At 42.4% G+C, this 21,985-nt stretch overlaps 1 protein-coding gene, 1 long non-coding RNA gene and 1 pseudogene across 15 annotated transcripts in view; 2 read left to right on the plus strand and 1 right to left on the minus strand.

Annotated features, from left to right (window-relative positions):
- The window catches only part of DNMBP (dynamin binding protein), a 153,606-nt gene that overhangs the window by 25,789 nt on the left and 105,832 nt on the right, over positions 1-21,985 (minus strand). For 7 of the 13 annotated variants that reach the window (XM_082408053.1, XM_082408049.1, XM_082408044.1 and 4 more), the window contains 6 exons: positions 21,674-21,802; positions 14,029-14,361; positions 13,487-13,666; positions 12,022-12,220; positions 9,426-9,967; positions 6,471-8,128 (listed from right to left, as the gene is read on the minus strand). In XM_082408053.1, coding sequence (XP_082264179.1) covers positions 7,943-8,128; positions 9,426-9,967; positions 12,022-12,220; positions 13,487-13,666; positions 14,029-14,361; positions 21,674-21,802 — 1,569 coding nt within the window. In that variant the 3' untranslated portion in view covers positions 6,471-7,942. The other 6 variants (XM_082408054.1, XM_082408055.1, XM_082408056.1 and 3 more) reach the window with 5 other exon arrangements.
- LOC309636109 lies at positions 2,755-4,268 on the plus strand. Its single transcript, XR_014249241.1, has 2 exons — positions 2,755-4,126; positions 4,171-4,268. It is a non-coding gene; the product is annotated as an uncharacterized lncRNA (long non-coding RNA).
- On the plus strand, positions 14,368-16,232 carry LOC309636094 (ORM1-like protein 1 pseudogene; annotated as a pseudogene). The gene has a single exon. The product of its transcript is annotated as an ORM1-like protein 1 pseudogene (transcript).

Here is a 21,985-nt window from a genome sequence, read left to right on the forward strand (position 1 = left end):
ACACTCTTTGATACAAATCACAGCAAGATCTTTTTTGACCCACCTCCTAGAGTAATGGAAATAAAAACAAAAATAAACAAAGGGGACCTAATGAAACTTAAAAGCTTTTGCACATCAAAGGAAACTATAAACAACATGAAAAACCAACCCTCAGAATGGGAGAAAATATTTGCAAACGAATCAACAAAGAATTAATCTCCAAAATATATAAACAGCTCATGCAGCTCAATATTAAAAAAAACAAACAACCCAATCCAAAAATGGGCAGAAGACCTAAATAGACATCTCTCCAAATAAGACATACATACAGATGGCCAAGAGGCACATGAAAAGCTGCTCAACATCACTAATTATTAGAGAAATGCAAATCAAAACTACAATGAGGTATCACCTCACACCATTTAGAATGGGCATCATCAGAAAATCTACAAACAACAGATGCTGGAGAGGGTGTGGAGAAAAGGGAACTCTCTTGCACTGTTGGTGGGAATGTAAATTGATACAGCCACTATGGAGAACAGTATGGAGGTTCCTTAAAAAACTAAAAATAGAACTACCATATGACCCAGCAATCCCACTACTGGGCAGATACCCAGAGAAAACCATAATTCAAAAAGATACACGCACCCCAATGTTCATTGCAGCACTATTTACAATAGCCAGGTCATGGAAGCAACCTAAATGCCCATCGACAGATGAATGGATAAAGAAGATGTGGTACATATGTACAATGGAATATTACTCAGCCATAAAAAGGAACGAAATTGGGTCATTTGTAGAGACGTGGATGGACCTAGAGACTGTGATAGTGAAGTCAGAAAGAGAAAAACAAATATCATATATTAACACATGTATGTGGAATCTAGAAAAATAGTACAGATGAACCAGTTTGCAAGCCATAGAGACACAGATGTAGAGAACAAACATGGACACCAAGGGGGGAAGTAGAGGGTGGGTGGTGGTGTGATGAATTGGGAGATTGGGATTGACATATATACACTAATATGTATAAAATAGATAACTAATAAGAACCTGCTGTATAAAAAAATAAAATTCAAAAAGAAAAGAAAAATTAAAAAAAAAAAAGACTGTCGAGTTGTCCTCTGGTTGTACCTCTGAGCACAGATATCTCCCCTGGTACTTCGTGCTAACATTCCTGCCTGCTGGCTCCTCTGTTAGTTTGCAAGTAAACTGTGATCTGGTTTGTCAGGGTTTACATTCTGGCATCATAAAGATCTCTCATAGTTCCATAAATATATGCTAGACTGATATATTTATTAGTTCAAATCTGTAAACCAATTCCACTTTGGTAGCTTTTCATTTTCCTTCATCAAAGCGTCTAATTTTTCTGCATATGTGGCTTCAACGTTAACGGTGGCACAGAACCGTTTTTAGTGGGACGTAGAGTTGGGGTATGGCATAAGAGCAAAATCTGGCCTGCTGTTTTTATAAATAAAGTTTTTTTGAAACACAACCATGCTCACTTGTTTCTCTATTATCTATACCTGCTTTTGCGTTACAGTGGCAGAGTTGAGTTGTGACAGACTGTATGGCCTGAAAAGCCTAAAGCAGGGGTCCCTAACCCCCAGGCCGTGGACCCATACCCGTCCTCGGCCTGTTAGGAACCAGGCCGCCCAGGAGGAGGTGAGCAGCGGGCAAGCTTGCAAAGCTTCAACTGCCACTCTCAGTCGCTCATGTTACCGCCTGAACTGTCCCCGTCCCGTCCATGGAAAAACTGTCTTCCATGAAACCAGTCCCTGGTGCCAAAAAGGTTGGGGACCGCTGGCCTAAGGTATTTATTATCTGGCCTTTTATGGAAAAGGTTTGCCAATTCCTGCTCCAGAATCAACAGTGTAGTCTGGACTGGATCATGTTTCCATTCTCATAAAGACAATTTGCCTCAAAAATGTCATGTGGCTCCATACCTGCAGTAGATAGAATAATGGTCCCCAAAGATGTCCATGTCTGAATCCTCAAAACCCTGAGGATTTACCTTACATGGCAAAAGGGACTTCGCAGATGTGATTAAGGATATTGAGATGGGACATTATCCAAAGTGGGCCCAGTGTAATTACAAGGATCCTTAATAAGAGTCAGGAGGGTCAGAGTTAAAATGAAGATGATGTGATGACAGAAACAGAGACATCTGAAGATGCTATGCTGCTTGATGGAGGAAGGGAACACAAGCCAAGAAACATAGGCAGCTTCTAGAAGTTGGAAAAGGCAAGGAGACAGATTCTCCCCTGAAGTCTCTGTAAATAACCAGCCCTACCAACCCTGACTTTAGCCCAGTGAGACTGATGTCAAACTTCTGACCTCCAGAACCATAAGACAATAAATTTCTGTTGTTTTAGGCTACTAAATTAGCAGTAATTTGTTAAAGCAGCAATGGGAAACTAATACAATACCATAAGCCCAAGCAGCTCTGATTAAAATTGCCAATATTCTCCAACTGAAATCAGTTTAGTAATTCATTGATCTTCACTGAATCCCACTGCAGTGTGAATTTGTAGAGGATTATGTTATCTTTAAAGCCCAGCTAGAAACGGTTTCAGTGCTCATGGCTATCACCCCTTCTATCAAATTGCAAAGATCTTATTCAGCTTAATCCTATTTGGAGGCAATCTTCTGATCTCACCTGAGAGGTTGCAGGAAGGTCCTTTGTTCAAATGAGTCACAGTGATTCTGACGACAGGAGGCGGCCATGACAGATCGGTAATCTTTCACTCTCAGCTTCCCTGATCCTGGAGCTGGGGAAGGGCTGCCACGGGGAAGGATTAGCGCTTGACTCCTCTTGAAGTCCCAGGGGACACCCAGGTGGGTGGTGCACAGGCAGTGCCTTGTGACATGGTCCTGCTGAGTCTGCAGACCCCCACGGTCTGCTGCTGAGTCCCATGCACCTGCCTGCTAGCAATAAACGTTCCCGAATGAACACATTGCTCGCTCCTACCACCACAGCACAACTTACCTCTGGGAAAGCACTACCTGCTCCTTCAGGGTCACCTCTGAGTGGTACTAAGGAATAGATATTCCTATGCAGCTTGCAAAGCCTGCAATCTGTCGTAGAAAACTCCCTTATTGATACTCACAAAACACTACTACTGATCTTCACTAACAATCACAGTGGGCTGGATGAAACAAAGCAGCGCAAATTGGAGATTGGAGATGATCATCCCTGCTCTGTGGCACTGAATGTCCGCCACACCCAGCCCAGGTGAAACAGTACAAACTTCATCAATATGATGTACTAATAGATGGGAGAGTTTAAAATCCTGAGTTGTGTGTAGCGACCAGAGAGAGGATTTAGAATTAAGTATATGATGCTCAAGGTTTCTCGGTCCTCAGGCCTAAGGTTCTGCAAATGAAACACAATTCAGAGCACACCGTGTTCTTCTAGAGCCTGTTTGTACTCCTGACCCTGAAACAAAATGCACACAGAGTTCCAGCTTCACAACTAATTAAAAGGGTGACACAAAATTCAATCTTTACTAAAACCATGTATTTCTAGAACTCACAGTTCACAAAAATTTGCAGAATCATCTTATTTGTTCTCACAACAATCTTGAGAGGGAGGTCAGAAATCTACACGTTTCAGATGATGATAGATTCCCACCACCACTCCCTGTTCTCCGAGGACACTTGGGAGAAAGCATAACTGAAGAGCTATCTCCAGGCAGGAAAGGGAGCAAATTCATGACAGGAAGCAAGCAGGCAAACTGGATTTGGAAATTTTCTTCAACATTTCCTTCTGTTGTGCAGGAAACATCTGACACCCTTTCCTTCCTTGGTTTTTGTAATTCCTACTTTTCCAACAGTAGAAAGTTCTACTAAAAATAACTGCCTACACAGGTGCTTCTCAAATATAACATGCACACACATCACCTGGTAAACTTGATGCAGTAGGCCTGGGGTGGGGCCTGCATTTCCAGCGAGCTCCCAGGGTACACGGATGGTGATGCTGCTGGTCTGAAGACAACACTTAAAAAATCACCTAGGGACTTCCCTGGTGGTCCAGTGGGTAAGACTCCATGCTCCCAATGCAGGGGGCCTGGGTTCGATCCCTGATCGGGGAACTAGATCCCACATGCATGCCACAACTAAGGAGTCCGCATGCCGCAACTAAGGAGTCCACGTGCCGCAACTAAGGAGTCCACGTGCCACAACTAAGAGCCCACATGCCACAACTAAACATGACGCAACAAAGATCCCACATGCCGCAACTAAGACCTGGCGCAGCCTAAATAAACAAATACTAAAAAAAAAAAAAAGCACCTAGCAACCACTGTGGAGAATAGTATGGCGTTTCCTTAAAAAAACTAAAAATAAAGCTACCATATGATCCAGCAATCCCACTCCTGGGCACATATCTGGAAAAGACAAAAACTCTAATTAGAAAAGATGCAGGCACCCCAATGTTCACAGCTGCACTATTTACAATAGCCAAGACATGGAAGCAACCTAAGTGTCCATCAACAGATGAATGGATAAAGAAGATGTGGTACATATATACAATGGAATACTACTCAGCCATAATAAAAGGAATGAAATAATGCCATTTGCAGCAACATGGATGCAACTAGAGATTATCAAATTAAGTGAAGTCAAAGACAAATATTGTATGATATCACTTATGTGTGGAATCTAAAAAAATGATACAAATGAACTTATTTACAAAACAGAAATAGACTCAAAGACATAGAAAACAACTTATGGTATACCAAAGGGGAAAATGGAGGAGGGATAAATTGGGAATTTGGAATTAACAGATATACATCACTATATATAAAATAAACAACAGGGACCTACTGTATAGCACAGGGAACTAGAGTCAATATCTTGTAATAACCTATAATGGAAAAGAATCTGAAAAAGAATATATATGTATAACTGAATCACTTTTCTGTATAACCTGAAACATTGTAAATTAACTATACTTCAATAAAAAATAATAAATTAAAAATAAAAATAAAAAGCAAGACCTAGCAGACATCTAGTGTTTACAATGCTCATCTTTTCATAAACTTGCTACCATCCCAATGATCTCCCCTTTGTTAGGGATTCATCATTTCTTCAATTTCATATTCTTTATAGGATGTTGCTGCTTTTTTCCATTCTCAAGCAATCTTAAGCCCCATCAGTTAACTTTTTCTTAGATTTTTTCCGGCCTTCGATCTGTCCTCCCTCCAAATCATCCTGCTATCGTTTAGCTTTCCTACAACAAGGAATCCACCTAGGTAATAAGGAGTTTCTCATGAAATCTAAATTCCTTGACTTGGGCCTCGGGGCTCTCCAGTTTATTGTTCACTATGTGCTAGCGTTCTAGCATTCTCCATGTATTAACTCATTCCATCCGTACCACAACCCTGTAAGGCGGAGAGTAGTATTTTCTCTACTTTAGATGAGGAAGCTGAAGCACAGGTTAGGTAAGTTGCCAAGGTCACAAAGCTCTTAAGTGTCTGAAGTCAGTCTGGCTCCAGAACAAGATGGAAAGGCTCAGCCTGAGGCATAAGTTTAAATTCAGGATCCATCAAAAATTGATGTAAGACTTGGGCAAGTCACAATGTCACTAGACCCCATCTTCCTACCTAATAAAATGAAAGAGTTGGCCTCACTGGCCTGTAAGTTTCTTTCCCACGGAGGCTGTCTATTCACCTACATTTTCTATTCCTTAACAGTATCAGGTGATACTTCTGTCACCCACTGTCCTCAGTGCCACCTCCGCTAGTGCTCCTGCTAATTCTCCCCCTCCCACCCCCCATCTGGCTTGAGCTGCTGTGTGGACTTGTTAGTTCATCACTAGTGCATCTGTTTCCACATCTGTAATGGCTGGGAAATACTTACCTCTTCAAGATTCCAGCTTTTCTGTTTTGCTAGGATTTTATCATAGGAAATGGCTTAATGAAGAGGCCTGCAGCACAGACATATTTTGAGTATAGAGTGATTCTGCTGAAATTATATTTGACAAAATGAATTTTTAAAAAATAATTATTTTATTTATCTATCTTTGGCTGCGTCTTCATTGCTGCACGCAGGCTCTCTCTAGTTGTGGCGAGCAGGGGCTACTCTTTGTTGCAGTGTGTGGGCTTCTCATTGTGGTGGCTTCTCTTGTTGTGGAGCACGGGCTCTAGGCGTGCAGGCTTCAGTAGTTGTGGCATACGTGCTCAGTAGTTGTGGCTTGCGGGCTCTACAGCGCAGGCTCAGTAGTTGTGGCGCACGGGCTTAATTGTTCTGCTGCATGTGGGATCTCCTGGACCAGGGCTCGAACCCGTGTTCTCTGCATTGGCAGGCAGATTCTTAACCACTGCGCCACCTGGGAAGTCCCGACAAAATGAATTTTTGACCTGAGTTTCTTCAGTTTGTCTCTCCCATCTCCTGGGATCTGAGCATCACTGAATTGTCAAGAAGTTACCCCCAGAAACGCGAGAAGGTTCAGGCTAAACATGGAGGGAAATCAAGAAAACATACTCATGGCCCTTAGAAATGCTTTTATTTATAAAATAACTACTTAAATATAAACATCTCTAGATATAAACACTATTCACAAGAGACTCTTGCGTTGCTTCCTTCTGACCAACCAGCAGACTCGGGGGGCCAAGGAGTTCACAGGTGTCTCCCAATTCATCATAACTTTAAGGCAAAGGTGCATTTGGAGGAGCAAGGTCTGTAAGGCTGTTCTTAATTCCCTTTCTTAAAAGACAAAATTCACGGTTTCCTGTTCCAAGGTAGGCTTTCTATCTGGGGCGGACCTTAAGAATCAGAGCCCTGCTCAAATAGAAACTTCAGGGGGAGATTCTTAGTGTTAGGATTAGTAAATATCTTCCTGAGGCGGAGGGAGGCACAATCAGGCACTTTAGATTCTGTTTGGCTTAGACCACGGTCTCTGAAGCACGGGGGCTGATGAAACAGAAAATGCTTATTTCCAAGTCTAGGATAAGCTACTTCTGGGACTGCTTATCCGAATTCAAATAAGACACACGCGTTATGTTTTCTGCATCTGTGGACAGTAGTGTGCTTGGATGAAGGGGAGAGGCACCCAGTCTCCCAGCAGGCTGGAATGGCTTCAGCCCATCGCAGAATGAATCGCTCTAATGAAATGGCGGGAGCTCTGATCCTGTTCTCCTAGGAAAGCCTATCAGATATTGAGCTTCAAGAGAGAGGCCAGGAGACATTATCACGCACAGACCATATAAAGTAGAGATGACTGTCAGCAAGGTGTGGAGGATCGCACCTAACAGGAAGAGAACCTTTCAGATGAAGGTTCAAGGAAAAGAAAGACCCTAAACATTTTTTAAAAGGAGAAAGAAAGTAGTTGAATTTTGCCCAAGCTATCTGGAAGTGCAGTGAAATAAATAAGAAAAAGATTACAGGTGGTAGCGTTTTAGGGACTTTTAGAAATAAGGAGTGTGTGTGTGAATGTGTGCCAGACACTGAGGTTTTAAAATACCAGATTTGGTACAAGGTCGACAAACTCCTTGCCACATGCAGAGGCGCAGCCTGAAAGGGCTCCCAGAGAATTCTTTTCATCCAAGTCAGTTTCCGGTCAGTCGATCATGGCGCACGGGGCCACCCCAAACTCAGTATGGCACAACCAACGCCAACTTCTTCTAATGCTACAGCACAGCTTCCAGCATATATTGGATACTGGTCTTCTGACTGGAAATTTCTCGTTTCCAAAAGCTGACCCCAGGATTGGCCTCTCTTCTCACGGTCACTGAATCACTTGCAAGCCCCAGGGTCCATTTCAAATTCTAGAAATTCTAGCAAGCATCAAGGCTGACAACCCAATCAAAGAGAGCAAGACTTATCTTGTGCCCCAGTGTGCCATGGTTAAGCCATGCAAGCAGGGCCAGTGTCTCAAGAGCAGGCGCCCTCTCAGTGGACACCAGGACCCTTCAGCAGAAGGAAGCAAAGGCAGCAAGGTTGAATGGGAGGCAGAACAGGTTCAGGTGTACTCAGTTTTGCAGATATAATTGGATGGAACATAGCCCTTCTTCCCATTAACTTCGGCTAACCACCATTCTGTATTTCCTGTAACATCTTTAAACTCCAGGATCTTGAGTCTCTGATTGGCTGACACACTCAGCTCGTTTGGGTTCCGTGCCTTGAAGGTATAGACAGCAAAATAGACCTGTGTGAGGAAGAGAAAGTGAGTTAGGAAATGGGAAACAGCTTAGAGCAAAGCTGCCCAACAGAACTTCCTGTGGTGATGGGGACCATCTGTATCTGCACCATGCAATATGGCAGCCCTTAGCCACATGGCCATTGAGCACTTGAAATATGCCTAGTGAAATGAAAGAACTTAATTTTAAATTTTGTTTAATTTTACCTAACTTAAATTTAAATAGCTACATACGGCTTGTGGCTACCCTAATGAACAGGGCAGATTTAAAGAAAACCAAAATTCACATATTTTTACTCTTTTGGAGTTGACTTAAAGAGTGAAAGAAACTTCAGTCAGCATGGAAGATGGATGAGACATGAGGATGCCCTTCCATACCACTAACACAGAAATTCTGAATTTAAAAAACTTTAAAAAAAAACACAAAAACACAACTAACCTCAAAGTAAGAAAGGATGCTCTCTAGGTGCCCATAACAAAGCTATCATGCAAAGCAAGGGTGGTATTCAGTGATCAGAAGTCATGAGGCCCACAGGGGCACAGGGATGAATACACACCCGAAGGCTGGGGTTTAGGACCTGCTCAGGAACTGGAGCTCATGAGGCTAGAAGTGAGCTCCTTGCACAAAGTCAGAATCTAAGAAAGGGCCATTTCCTCCCTTATCACGTCTAGAAAAACTGTCTGCTGGTGGGTCCAGAGCTGGGATGTGCGTCCTGGGCTGTGGTTTGTACCAGAACCACAGAGAGCTCACAGACGAAGGTAAGACACACACAGAGACTCACTGCTGCAAGTGAGCAAAGGCAAGAGGCAGGTGGCCAGGGATTCCTCAGCTGTGGATGTGAAAGTGGCTTTAAAATATGTAGGTTTAAAATGTTTAAGATACAAAGACAAGAGCAGGCCATTATGAAAAGAACAGGAAAAACTGAAACAGAGCCAGACTTTTATTTCTGAATTCTAGAAATAAACATATAGTTATTTGAATAAAAAACTAAGTAGACGAGTTAAACAGCAGACTTTATACAATGGAAAAATCAGCACGCTGGAAGAGTGGGAAAAGCTTCATGGTAAACCTTGTAAATGCCCCAAGACACAATAGCCTGTGAAGTCAGCCAGGGAAGGGCCCAGAAGGGGTGGCGCTGCCCACTCTTACAGCAGTGAGTTTCCACAACTGCTTTAAGGGTTTGTCTGCGAGCCCATCTCCAGGTCACCCCCAGGCCCTGGGTAGGCCTCTGACACGCCCACTCCTGGGAGGGCATCACCTGCATCTGCTCAGGCGCAGTAACCACCGTACCCGGGCCGCACTCACCTGGTTGCCTTCCGCCTCGCTGTTTTCCAGCTGTCCGTTTCTGTCATCCAGAGACAGGGCTGTTCTTGCACATCCTTTTACGAGGTCTCTACCCTGCCCGTTTCGCCCTGGCACGGAGTAACCAGCCATTTCTGGATGCCTGGGGTTTCGGGAGCTCCTCAGAGTGGGAGCAGGCTGGTGAAGGTCTCTGGCAGCGTCTACCGAGTCCCAGGACCCGTGCTGGGAGGGGCAGTCTGGGTCCGAGGGGCATCTGGAAGGACTGCTCTCTGAGTTCAAGGATGTGCTGAGAGTTCCTTGGTCAAATTCCGTCAGTGAAGATGTGTCTGGAGGCTGTTTCTGGGAAGGCCCTGAGCTAAAGGACACGGCCACACTGCTGGGATTGAAGGTCAAGGTGCCGCCGCTGTTCTGCCGCCGGGGGAACCTGGGGGAGGAGCTGCCATGCTCCGACTCGGTGGAGGAGTGGCTGCCCACGGAGGTGTCGGAGTGGCTGCGGCGTGCATTGTAGGGCTTCAGGAAGGAGCTGTACACAAAGCCTTTGGTGACTGTGGGCAGGAAAAACAAACACGAAGAGCTTTTCGTGGGAGGAGGAGGGTGGAGGAAATCAGGAGAGAAGAAACTATGGTTTAAGGTCAATAGTGAGACAAAATAAGATCCCTAGAGACAAACAGAACAGACACCATCCCAGGGCACAGTGTGGGTGGTGGAGACAAGATGCTGCGGCCTCCTGCCAGTTCACACCTATTACAACCACACAACAGGTGAGTGACAAGGGGCTTTGCTGAGAATTAAGAGACAGTAACATAAACAACCACAGACCACATGTCTGAGTGTGAGCAGATGAAGAAAACAGAAGGGCCAGACCATGGGAGCAAAGGCTAAGGGGAAGACTTAACTAAGGATGTGTTCAATTGTCCATCGAGTGTGGTAAAAAGGGATTTTAAAAACCATCCTCAGCATGACAGAGCCCCTGGGCTATGCCTCCCTGCCCTCTCCAACCACACACTTGAATCTCTGTCCCTGGTTTAGGAATGAGGTGGGAATACTGTGAGAACTAGCTGCTTATATTAGTTAGAATACACATCTAACACATGTTCATATCAATAAATTGCCTAAGATGAGGACAGAAAGGGCCCTCAGCTAAAACTTTTAAGCATAGATTAGGGATTGAGATCCCTAATCCATAGGAAAAATTGTTATATTTATTAGGAAAGAATTATCTGCTAAGGCAGGGACCCAGAGTATGTAACCTCGACTCGAGCAAGGGCCATCTCTGTCTTGATCTTCAGAGTGTTTCCTGGACCTAAAAAAAAGGCCAGCCTGCATTTGTTCTATCTGCTGGACGACGGGGAGGAGTTCCCTGAGCAGATGCCAAGGGGTGGAGGGTCTAAAAGCTGATGCTGTGAGCTTCTGGCTGCCACTTTACCCACCAGGATTTAGTAGATAAGGAAGAACCCCAAGGATGGGGGGGCTCAAACAGCCTGGATCTTCACTAGGAGTTCATCTGTCTATCAGTGGCTCTCACCTGTCATCACCCTGGGGGCCCCATCCTTCGTCCTTCCTTTCCCATTTCAATCTTTATTATTTTGGGTAAGCAGAACAGGGGGCTGGGGGAGGAGAAAAAAATCCACACAACACTTTTAAAGAAACTGAGAAATGTTAAAACTTTCAGTTCTTGTGGTATGAACATAGATGTTTATTATAGAGGCCCACAATCCTTTTCTAAAAGGCCGGGGCCGGATGTGTTTTGGAATTCAGATTTTGGGGTTCAGGAAAGGTAATCAAGTATACTATAGATTTCATGATATCCCCAGCAGGGTCTGGGTCAACACCCTATAGTCAAATCCATTCATGTTTCTGTAGCAAAACGTATATGACTAGTCACACCAAAAAGGAAAAGTAATGATCATAAACAGCCTCACATCATTTGTTCAGGTTTTGTCACCAAATGAGTTCAGATCAGGGCAGGTTTTGGCAAATTAGTTCTGAAAAAGAACCCTCTGATTTTTCAAAGCTTTTCAGATTTTGGAATTGTGGAAAAAGGATTATGGATAGGCATTATTCTTTGTACGTTGAAAAAAAATTCTGTATGCCTTCCCCACCCCCACTCCCACCAGAAAAAAAAGCTGTAAGCTGTTTTTAAAGTCATTCCCTAAATAGTCATGAAGTAAAATTGTTTGCTGGTAGTGGAGGGGGGGGACTCAAAAAGCAAACAACCCCTTCTTACAGGTTTTAAATTCTTATGCTCACAAAACACACCTACAGAACTTGTGGTTCACTCAGGTTAGGATCGAGAGGGCAAAGGACCCTTCAGGCAGGATTCACTGCCTGTAAAGGTAAAGCAAGGCAAGATCTTGCAAGGTAAGTAATGGAGTCTCCTCTGGAATTTTTTAAAAACAAAAACAAAATCAAAGACTGGTTTTGTTTCAGTAATGACTTGAGCATTACACTCTCTAGAGATGGAGAGAAATTTTAAGGTTGCTTTTCCCTTTAATCAAAGACTCTCATATTTTTCTCTGGCCTACACAGGATTCAGGCACAGTCCAAATCACTCTTTCCTCATTTAGAGTTACGGTAATCTGTCGTCTACTGTTCTTACCTCCATTGTCAATCAGCCAGCGGTTCTGGCTGCCCATGGGGTCCTTTTTCTTGATCACGCCCACCAGGTCGCCTTCCAGAAGTGAGACGTCCAGGTCCTGGGCAGCATTGAAGTTCCGTTCTGCTTGGAAGAGCTTTTCAGGGGGATACCTTGCCAAGAGGGAGGTCCGGAGTTCTTCCGACTGAAGCATGTAACTTGGCTGAAAGGCAATATAAGAAATATAATCATCAAACCCCTTCCTGGCCGTTATCCCAGCAGCCGTATTTAATCCCATATGCTGTCAGTCTCAGAAATGGAGGCAATGACAGCCAGCTCCCTACTCCCATCAGATGCCTTTGCGCCTGAGTCAGACCACGTGGCTAGGTAAAAACCGTAATCTCTTAGGTCATGTTTTGGTGCCTTTGTAGTAAGAAAATTTAACACACCCTTAGTTTTATATCTGTTATCCTGTGACAAAAATATGTGATTAAAGTGCCACCTAAAGAATCAAAATATCTAAGTAATATGAGTAGGTCTTCTTGTATTTTACTCTATGAATCTAAACAACTGAAACTTTCCTTATCTAGACTTCATATCTATAAAAACAAATAATATTCATAAAAATAAGAAAAAGTAAACATGATTAAAAAATCTGATTCCCTCTTTTAGATCATATAAATTAATGTCTATGGGATTACATGGGGCAAAAATATTGTAAGCACAGATAAATCAGCAGTCTTTTAGATTTTTACCCCATATAATCTGGTATATCTTACCCTACTTTTCAGAATATGCAAGAATCGAGTTCAAAAAGAAAATAACTCCAGGTTAAAAAGCGGTCAGCCATTAACTGTTTGGCAGTATATCAGATAACCAACTTTTCCAATACATGATCAAAAATAGGGAGCCTGGCAGAATTAACATACCCTTAAACCAGTTCCTTTGACTGATCAAAGTACTAATATTAATCCTTTACTAACTCCTTTCATTGTATAGGACAGGATCCAAGAATGCTTTTCAGAGGGCATTCTGAAGCCTGTACCAGCAGGAACACTAGTGGTGCATAGTGATAGTGAGTGAAGGAATGAATGAATGAGAGCATGATAGATTTGAACTCAATAACCTTTATTCTCCAATTATTATAAAATATTTAAACTCCTATTAAATTGCTCATCTGTAGAGACAGAGCTGAGTCCATCAATATTAATAATAATAATGATGATGATGATAGCTTACTTGAATAATGCTAACTAGTGCCAGGCAATGTCCAAGTGTTTTATATATTTTAACTCATTTGAATCTCAAAACAACTCTATGATGTAGGTATAACTATTATCTGTGTTTTAGACATGAGGAAACCGATGAAGCACTTGCTCAAGGACACAGAGTAAGTCCTTGTCAGAATTGGGATCTGAACCCAGGCGGCCTCACTCAGGAATTCGCACCTTAACCACCAGGTCATATGAGCCTCTCCAGTTCCACTCACCAGGCCCAGGAATGGCTTTCGGGTGGACTGGCGGTCCATAGTTTTCCTCTCAAGTGACCTCTTGGTGGCAGGAAGAGACTCTGGGAAGAAGGTGAAAACCTGGAGTTGCTGCAGGACCCTGCTGTGCTCCTCATGGAAGACGGCAATCAGGTTCCCTTCCCTGCCGGTGACTTTGAGTAACTGGAGTCCATGCACAGGGAGAGCAGAGACAGAGGAAAGAAGAGAACACACGTGAACGATCCCAGGACTGGCACAGTCTCCCTAAAACTCAAGTGTAAGCCACCAACACCGCAGCCCAGTGCCCACTGCCCGAGCTGGCTGGCTCCTCCAGGATCTCTCAGGGTGGAAGGAGAGCCATTTAAAGGCCACGGGTTCCCCGGCTCCATCAAGGGATCAAGAATTCTGATTCCTGACAGGCCTGACCTAGTGACATACTTAATCTACCTAGTTTAATAATGTCTCTGACAACCTGGCTGTGTATTCCCAGAAAAACTCCAGGAGAACTTGGGAGTCTACTTTTCCATGGGGAGGGCGGGCCTCACCGAGAGCAACGGCTTCAGCTGCTCCAGCGCCTGGCGCACGAAGTCACAGTGGGCCTCGGCGTAGCCATGCACACAGTTGCTGAAGAGGCCCTGCGCGTACTGATGGAACTTGGGCAGCTCGTCCAGCAGCTGGGCGTTCAGGGCCTCGTAGTTGTTCCGGGCCGACTGCAGCTCCTCCAGGGTCTTTTTGTCCTTCAGCTTCTCTGCCCGTTCTGTACAGTTATAGAAGTCCAGAAGCTTGTCAAAGCGTTTCTGCACCAGCTTGTGGGGCCCCGTGAACATGCTCAGTAACTGATTCAGGGGAGAGATGACCAGCCGCTCTGTCCTCTCCTTCTGTGGGGATGAGAAAGGCGTGGTGTTCAGTGTCCCGAACTTGTTATTCTCAAAACTCTCTTCAGGTGGATTTTGTTAGGTCCTGTACCACCTGCTTTGCTCCTGGTGCACGAGCTAAACCCATGCAGATCCGACAGTGTTCTGCTTATCCAACACCAGATGTACGCACATATTCCACAAAGCTTCTCAGCTTATAACTCTTCACCCAACAATTTGCTCACGCCAAACAATGAGTGTGCAAAATAGCTGCATAGTTGATAACAAATGCTAAACTACATACATGAACATGATGTTTGCATTACAACCCATTTGTGACCATCTGTCTGGTATCACTTATGTGTATGTGTCTATATATAACTTGAATTTAACTTAATATTTAGTTGTTAAAAATAGAATTACCATATGACTCAACAATCCCACTCCTGGGCATATACCCAAACAAAACCATAATTCAAAAAGATTCATGCACCTCTATGTTCACAGCAACACTATTCACAATAGCCAAGACATGGAAACAACATAAATGTCTGTTGACAGATGAATTGATAAAGAAGATGTGGTACATATATACAATGGAATACTACTCAGCCATAAAAAAGAACGAAATAATGCCATCTGCAACAACATGGATGCAACCAGAGATTATGATACTAAGTGAAGTAAGTCAGAAAAGACAAAGCAAATAACATATGATACCACTTATACATGGAATCTAAAATATGACACAGGACTTCCCTGGTGGCGTAGTGGTTAACAATCTGCCTGCCAATGCAGGGGACATGGGTTTGAGCCCTGGTCCGGGAAGATTCCACATGATGTGGAGCAACTAAGCCCGTGTGCCACAACTACTGAGCCTGTGCTCTAGAGCCCGCAAAGCACGACTACTGAGCCCGCATGCCACAACTACTGAAGCCCATGCACCTAGAGTCTGTGCTCCAAAAAAAGAGAAGCCACCCAATGAGAAGCCCATGCACTGCAACAAAGGGTAGCCCCCGCTCGCTGCAACTACAGAAAGCACGTGTGCAGCAACAAAGACCCAATGCTGCCAAAAATAAATAAATTTATTTATTTAATAAATAAATAAATAAATAAATAAAATATGACACAAATGAACCTATCTATGAAACAGAAACAAAATCAGGGACATAGAGAATACACTGGTGGCTGCCAAGGGGGAAGGAGGTGGGAGAGGGTTGGATTGGGAGTTGGGGATTAGCAGATGCAAACTGGTATATAGAGAATGGACAAACAATAAGGTCCCGCTGTGTAGCACAGGGAACTATATTCAATATCCTGCAATAAACCATAACGGAGGAGACGCCGCCGTCGGCCCTGCAGCCGCTGCGGAGCTGATACTGCTCCGAGCCAGCCAGCCGCCGGGAGTGGGGTGGCGGTGCAAACATGAATGTTGGAGCTGACCACAGTGAGGTGAATCCAAATACCTGTATAATGAACAGCTGGGGTCTGTGGCTGACATATGCATTGGGAGTTGGCTTGCTTCATATCGTTTTACTCAGTATTCCCTTCTTCAGTGTTCCTGTTGCTTGGACCTTAACAAATGTTATACATAATCTGGGCATGTATGTATTTCTGCATGCAGTAAAAGGAACACCATTTGAAACTCCTGACCAGGGTAAAGCGAGGCTCCTAACTCACTGGGAACAACTGGACTATGGAGTACAGTTTACATCTTCACGGAAGTTTTTCACAATTTCTCCAATAATTCTACATTTTCTGGCAAGTTTCTATACGAAGTATGATCCAACTCACTTCATCTTAAACACAGCTTCTCTCCTGAGTGTGCTAAATCCCAAAATGCCACAGCTACATGGTGTTCAGATCTCTGGAATTAATAAGTATTGAAATCTGTTCTGAAATGAACAAAAATTTTTACAGCTACTGAGTTTTCTGTAAGGAAGGAGTGGTTAGTAAACTGCACTGTTTCTGTGATAATGTGAAATGAGAGGTAGCTACATTGGAGAGCCAACTGCTGGTTCTTCATATGCTGTTTTGAAGTGCAGATTCTTATGAGAAGATGCCTCTGTTTAATGCATCTGGCATCCTTCTGAAGAGGGGCTTTAGAGGCAGGCTGGGCAGGCCCAGCTTATAAGTTAAATGGCTATAAAGTAAGGGTGTAGTAGATAAATCCAAGGAAATAAGAGATTTATAAGAAACTAAGTCCAGCTTAGCTTATAATGAATGGGCATTATGTTAGGAGAAGAAAATGTTTAATCATTCAGTCATGGTCAGTTTAAGCAGAGTTACATGTAAACCAGAATCATTTCTTTACAAGTTTATTATAGATTAACCAAGATGGCGGAGTAGAAGGACGTGCTCTCACTCCCTCTTTCGAGAGCACCAGAATCACAACTGGCTGCTGGACAATCATCGACAGGAAGACACTGGAACTCACCAAGGAGGATACCCCACGTCCAAGGACAGAGGAGAAGCCACAGTGAGACGGTAGGAGGGGCGCAATCAGAGTAAAATCAAATCCCATAACTGCTGGGTGGGTGACTCACAGACTGGCGAACACTTATACCACAGAAGTCCACCCACTGGAGTGAAGCTTCTGAGCCCCACGTCAGGCTTCCCAACCTGGGGGTCCGGCAACGGGAGGAGGAATTCCTAGAGAATCAGACTTTGAAGCCTAGTGGGAATTGATTGCAGGACTTTGACAGGACTGGGGGAAACAGAGACCCCACTCTTGGAGAGCACACACAAAGTAGTGTGCGCATCAGGACTCAGGGGAAGGAGCAGTGACCCTGGGGGAGACTGAACCAGACCTGCCTGCTGGTGTTGGGGGGTCTCCTGCAGAGGCGGGGGGTGGCTCTGTTTCACTGTGGGGACAAGGACACTGGCAGCGGAGGTTCTGGGAAGTGCTCCTTGGTGTGAGCCCTCCCAGAGTCTGCCATTAACCCCATCAAAGAGCCCAGGTAGGTTCCAGTGTTGGGTTGCCTCAGGCAAAACAACCAACAGGGAGGGAACCCAGCCCCACCCATCAACAGTCAGGTGGATTAAAGTGTTACAGAGCTCTGTCTGCCACAGCAACAGTCAGCTCTACCCACCACCAGAGCCTCCCATCAAGCCTCTTAGATAGCCTCAACCACCAGAGGACAGACAGCAGAAGCAAGAAAAACTACAATCCTGCAGCCTGTGGACCAAAACCCACAGTTACAGAAAGATAGACAAGATGAAAAGGCAGAGGGCTATATACCAGATGAAGGAACAAGAAAAAACCCCAGAAAAACAACTAAATGAAGTGGAGATAGGCAACCTTCCAGAAAAAGAATTCAGAATAATGATAGTGAAGATGATCCAGGACCTTGGAATAAGAATGGAGGCAAAGATTGAGAGGATGCAAGAAATGATTAACAAAGACCTAGAAGAATTAAAGAACAAACAAACAGAGATGACCAATACAATAACTGAAATGAAAACTACACTAGAAGGAATCAATAGCAGAATAACTGAGGCAGAAGAATGGATAAGTGACCTGGAAGACAGAATGGTGGAATTCACTGCTGCGGAACAGACTAAAGAAAAAAGAATGAAAAGAAATGAAGACAGCCTAAGAGACCTCTGGGACAACATTAAACGCAACAACATTCGCATTATAGGGGTTCCAGAAGGAGAAGAGAGAGAGAGAAAGGACCAGAGAAAATATTTGAAGAGATTATAGTTGAAAACTTCCCTAACATGGGAAAGGAAATAGCCACCCAAGTCCAGGAAGCACAGAGAGTCCCATACAGGATAAACCCAAGGAGAAACACGCCGAGACACATAGTAATCAAAATGGCAAAAATTAAAGACAAAGAAAAATTATTGAAAGCAGCAAGGGAAAAACGACAAATAACATACAAGGCAACTCCCATAAGGATAACAGCTGATTTCTCAGCAGAAACTCTACAAGCCAGAAGGGAGTGGCATGATATACTTAAAGTGATGAAAGGGAAGAACTTACAACCAAGATTACTCTACCGGCAAGGATCTCATTCAGATTTGATGGAGAAATCAAAAGCTTTACAGACAAGCAAAAGCTAAGAGAATTCAGCACCACCAAACCAGCTCTACAACAAATGTTAAAGGAACTTCTCTAAGTGGGAAACACAAGAGAAGAAAAGGACCTACAAAAACAAACCCAAAACAATTAAGAAAATGGTCATAGGAACATACATATTGATAATTACCTTAAACGTGAATGGATTAAATGCTCCAACCAAAAGACACAGGCTTGCTGAATGGATACAAAAACAAGACCCATATATATGCTGTCTACAAGAGACCCACTTTAGACCTAGGGACACATACAGACTGAAAGTGAGAGGATGGAAAAAGATATTCCATGCAAATGGAAATAAAAAGAAAGCTGGAGTAGCTATACTCATATCAGATAAAATAGACTTTAAAATAAAGAATGTTACAAGAGACAAAGAAGGACACTACATAATGATCAAAGGATCAATCCAAGAAGAAGATATAACAATTATAAATATATATGCACCCAACATAGGAGCACCTCAATACATAAGGCAACTGCTAACAGCCATAAAAGAGGAAATTGACAGTAACACAATAATAGTGGGGGACTTTAACACCTCACTTACACCAATGGACAGATCATCCAAAATGAAAATAAATAAGGAAACAGAAGCTTTAAATGACACAATAGACCAGATAGATTTAATTGATATTTATAGGACATTCCATCCAAAAACGGCAGATTACACGTTCTTCTCAAGTGCGCACGGAACATTCTCCAGGATAGATCACATCTTGGGTCACAAATCAAGCCTCAGTAAATTTAAGAAAATTGAAATCATATCAAGCATCTTTTCTGACCACAATGCTATGAGATTAGAAATGAATTACAGGGAAAAAAACGTAAAAAAGACAAACACATGGAGGCTAAACAATACGTTACTAAATAACCAAGAGATCACTGAAGAAATCAAAGAGGAAATCAAAAAATACCTAGAGACAAATGACAATGAAAACACGACGACCCAAAACCTATGGGATGCAGCAAAAGCAGTTCTAAGAGGGAAGTTTATAGCTATACAAGCCTACCTCAAGAAACAAGAAAAATCTCAAGTAAACAATCTAACCTTACACCTAAAGAAACTAGAGAAAGAAGAACAAACAAAACCCAAAGTTAGCAGAAGGAAAGAAATCATAAAGATCAGAGCAGAAATAAATGAAATAGAAACAAAGAAAACAATAGCAAAGATCAATAAAACTAAAAGCTGGTTCTTTGAGAAGATAAACAAAATTGATAAGCCATTAGCCAGACTCATCAAGAAAAAGAGGGAGAGGACTCAAATCAATAAAATCAGAAATGAGAAGGAGAAGTTACAACAGACACTGCAGAAATACAAAGCATCCTAAGAGACAAGTTTATTATAGATTGTTTTTATTACCATGCATATTCCTCTTGTGTTATATAAGAGGATATATACTCTCTTGTTTTATACAAACCAATTCCTACCTTATGAATGTACTTTTTTGGTTTTGCAGGCTCAACACTGTGTTGATAGATGAGTTCATTTTTACATTTATTAAGTTACTGAGTTCATGAAGGTCCACCTTCATGACTGATTGATGATAGAAGATAGTTAGGCATCTTAGAAGCAGCCTCTGAGTCGGCCTTCTAATTTTGGAACAAAGTGGGTTTTGCTGCCTTTCCAGATACAAGGCTGCTAAACCAATTAAGAAAATAATTTATTTCTCGTAATTAAAGTATATGGTAACTTAAAATTCTGCTTATTTGGTTGAGCAGTCTAATTGTTGAAGTCTGCCATTCTTTAGCGATGGAAATTTAAAATGGACAACTACATAGCCAACCTGTGATCTGGCAGAAAACTGCTTCTCTAGCAATACTATCAGAGTAAATAATGGAGTCTTTTTTTAGCAGGTCTGCAGTAAAAGATATCTTTTCTTAGTCCTCCTGCTCTCAATCTCCATACTTTGCCCATTAATATTTTGCCTGTCAATACATGAGTCTTAGTATAGATAACTCAGAATGGTAACTATTTCCAAAGCAGCAACCATATTGAATCCTTGTGACTTAAGAGAAGCTTTCTATAGTTGCTGACATTACTTGCAAGAAATAACTATATTCTACTTTGAGAAGTAAACACGTCAAAAAAAGTTCTGATATGTGACGAAACTGAAAAACCTAGTAACATTTGTAAGCAAAATTGAGTGAAAACAATTATAATACCAACTTAAAAATCAATTTGTTTCAAACTGACTTTTGGGGGTAATGATCATTGTTTTGTATTTCAAAAGTATTGAGTTTAGAAATCAGTTGTATGATAATGCCTTCGTATATCTTTTCTCATGTATTTTTAAATAACCAGTAATCTATACTTTAATAAATTTTTCTTTGGTGTAAAAAAAATAAAAAAACTATAATGGAAAAGAATATAAAAAAGAATGCATATATATGTGTAACTGAGTCACTTTGCTGTACAGAAGTAATTAACATAACATTGTAATTTAACTATACATCAATAAAAAATAAATTTAAAAAAAGATTTAGTTGTTACATAAATCTGGGGTAGAGAAACTTTCACACACCCATCATACCTCTTCTACTCATAACTACTTAGTAATAATCTGTTTTCACTTTTCAAAAGTTTTTGTCTAATTCTTTCTAGAGGGATAGACATAGAGGGCACAATATTGACACAAAAGAACACAAATAGGTGCTTAGTAAATTACTTTTAATAAGATGCTACTGTTAGAATAACTGTATGTTCCCCCCAAGTTCCCCCAATGTTTTCTAAAGATGCTTCAAGCATCCAGAGATCTCCAAGAAACTATCAAAGCCCACCCATTTCTACTCAGGAGATATATATAGAATATATATTTAGAATTTCCCAAGCAATTTGGCATTTAGTAGTCTTTACAAAATAGTTTGTGCCATTTCAAAAATCTATCTGTTGATCTCTTAACTATGCATAAATATTCCATTTTAAGTTATTAGTTCTTTAGTTGTTTTCTTTTGATCAGTTATCAGTAGTGATACCAGATTAAATTTCCTGGTTTTCCTTTGTCCCCTGAAACTGGGCTGATCACAAGCTATAAAAAAATCTATTTGCATACATGCAGGTCCTATCTGTCCTTTCAGCTGATTGAAAGTCAGGTTCTGAATATAAAATTCTGATATGAACTTAGCTAAAGGACACTAGGAGTCCTGGTCCATGGAAGCGTGTTTCTATGGAATTAACTTTTCCATGAGCTGGATGTTAGAGAGAACCCTGCGAAGAGGCCCAACCTGAAAAAAGTGGGCTGAAGAGTCACTTACAAAATTTGTGAAGAGCTGGTCACTGATGTAGCGATGCACCTTCTCGAACTGTTCCAAGTCTCTGTGTCCCTTCTCCATGCACACATCCCACATGCTCACGGCAGCCACCACCTTCACACATGCCGATTCCTGCAGCCAGTTACAAACACAGGTAAGACCAGACAGAACTTCTAGCCTCGGTCATTCATCCTAGATAGCAGTTAGCAGTCAGAACCAAACTGACCTGCCCGTCCAAGGGCTGTCATCCATTGCTAGGGAGACAGGTCTTTTTAAGAGTTGGGTGCTCAGGTGTATACTTGCTACACATTTAGA

This window comes from Balaenoptera borealis (assembly GCF_965194805.1).
Source record: "Balaenoptera borealis genome assembly, chromosome: 10".
NCBI lineage: Eukaryota > Metazoa > Chordata > Mammalia > Artiodactyla > Balaenopteridae > Balaenoptera > Balaenoptera borealis.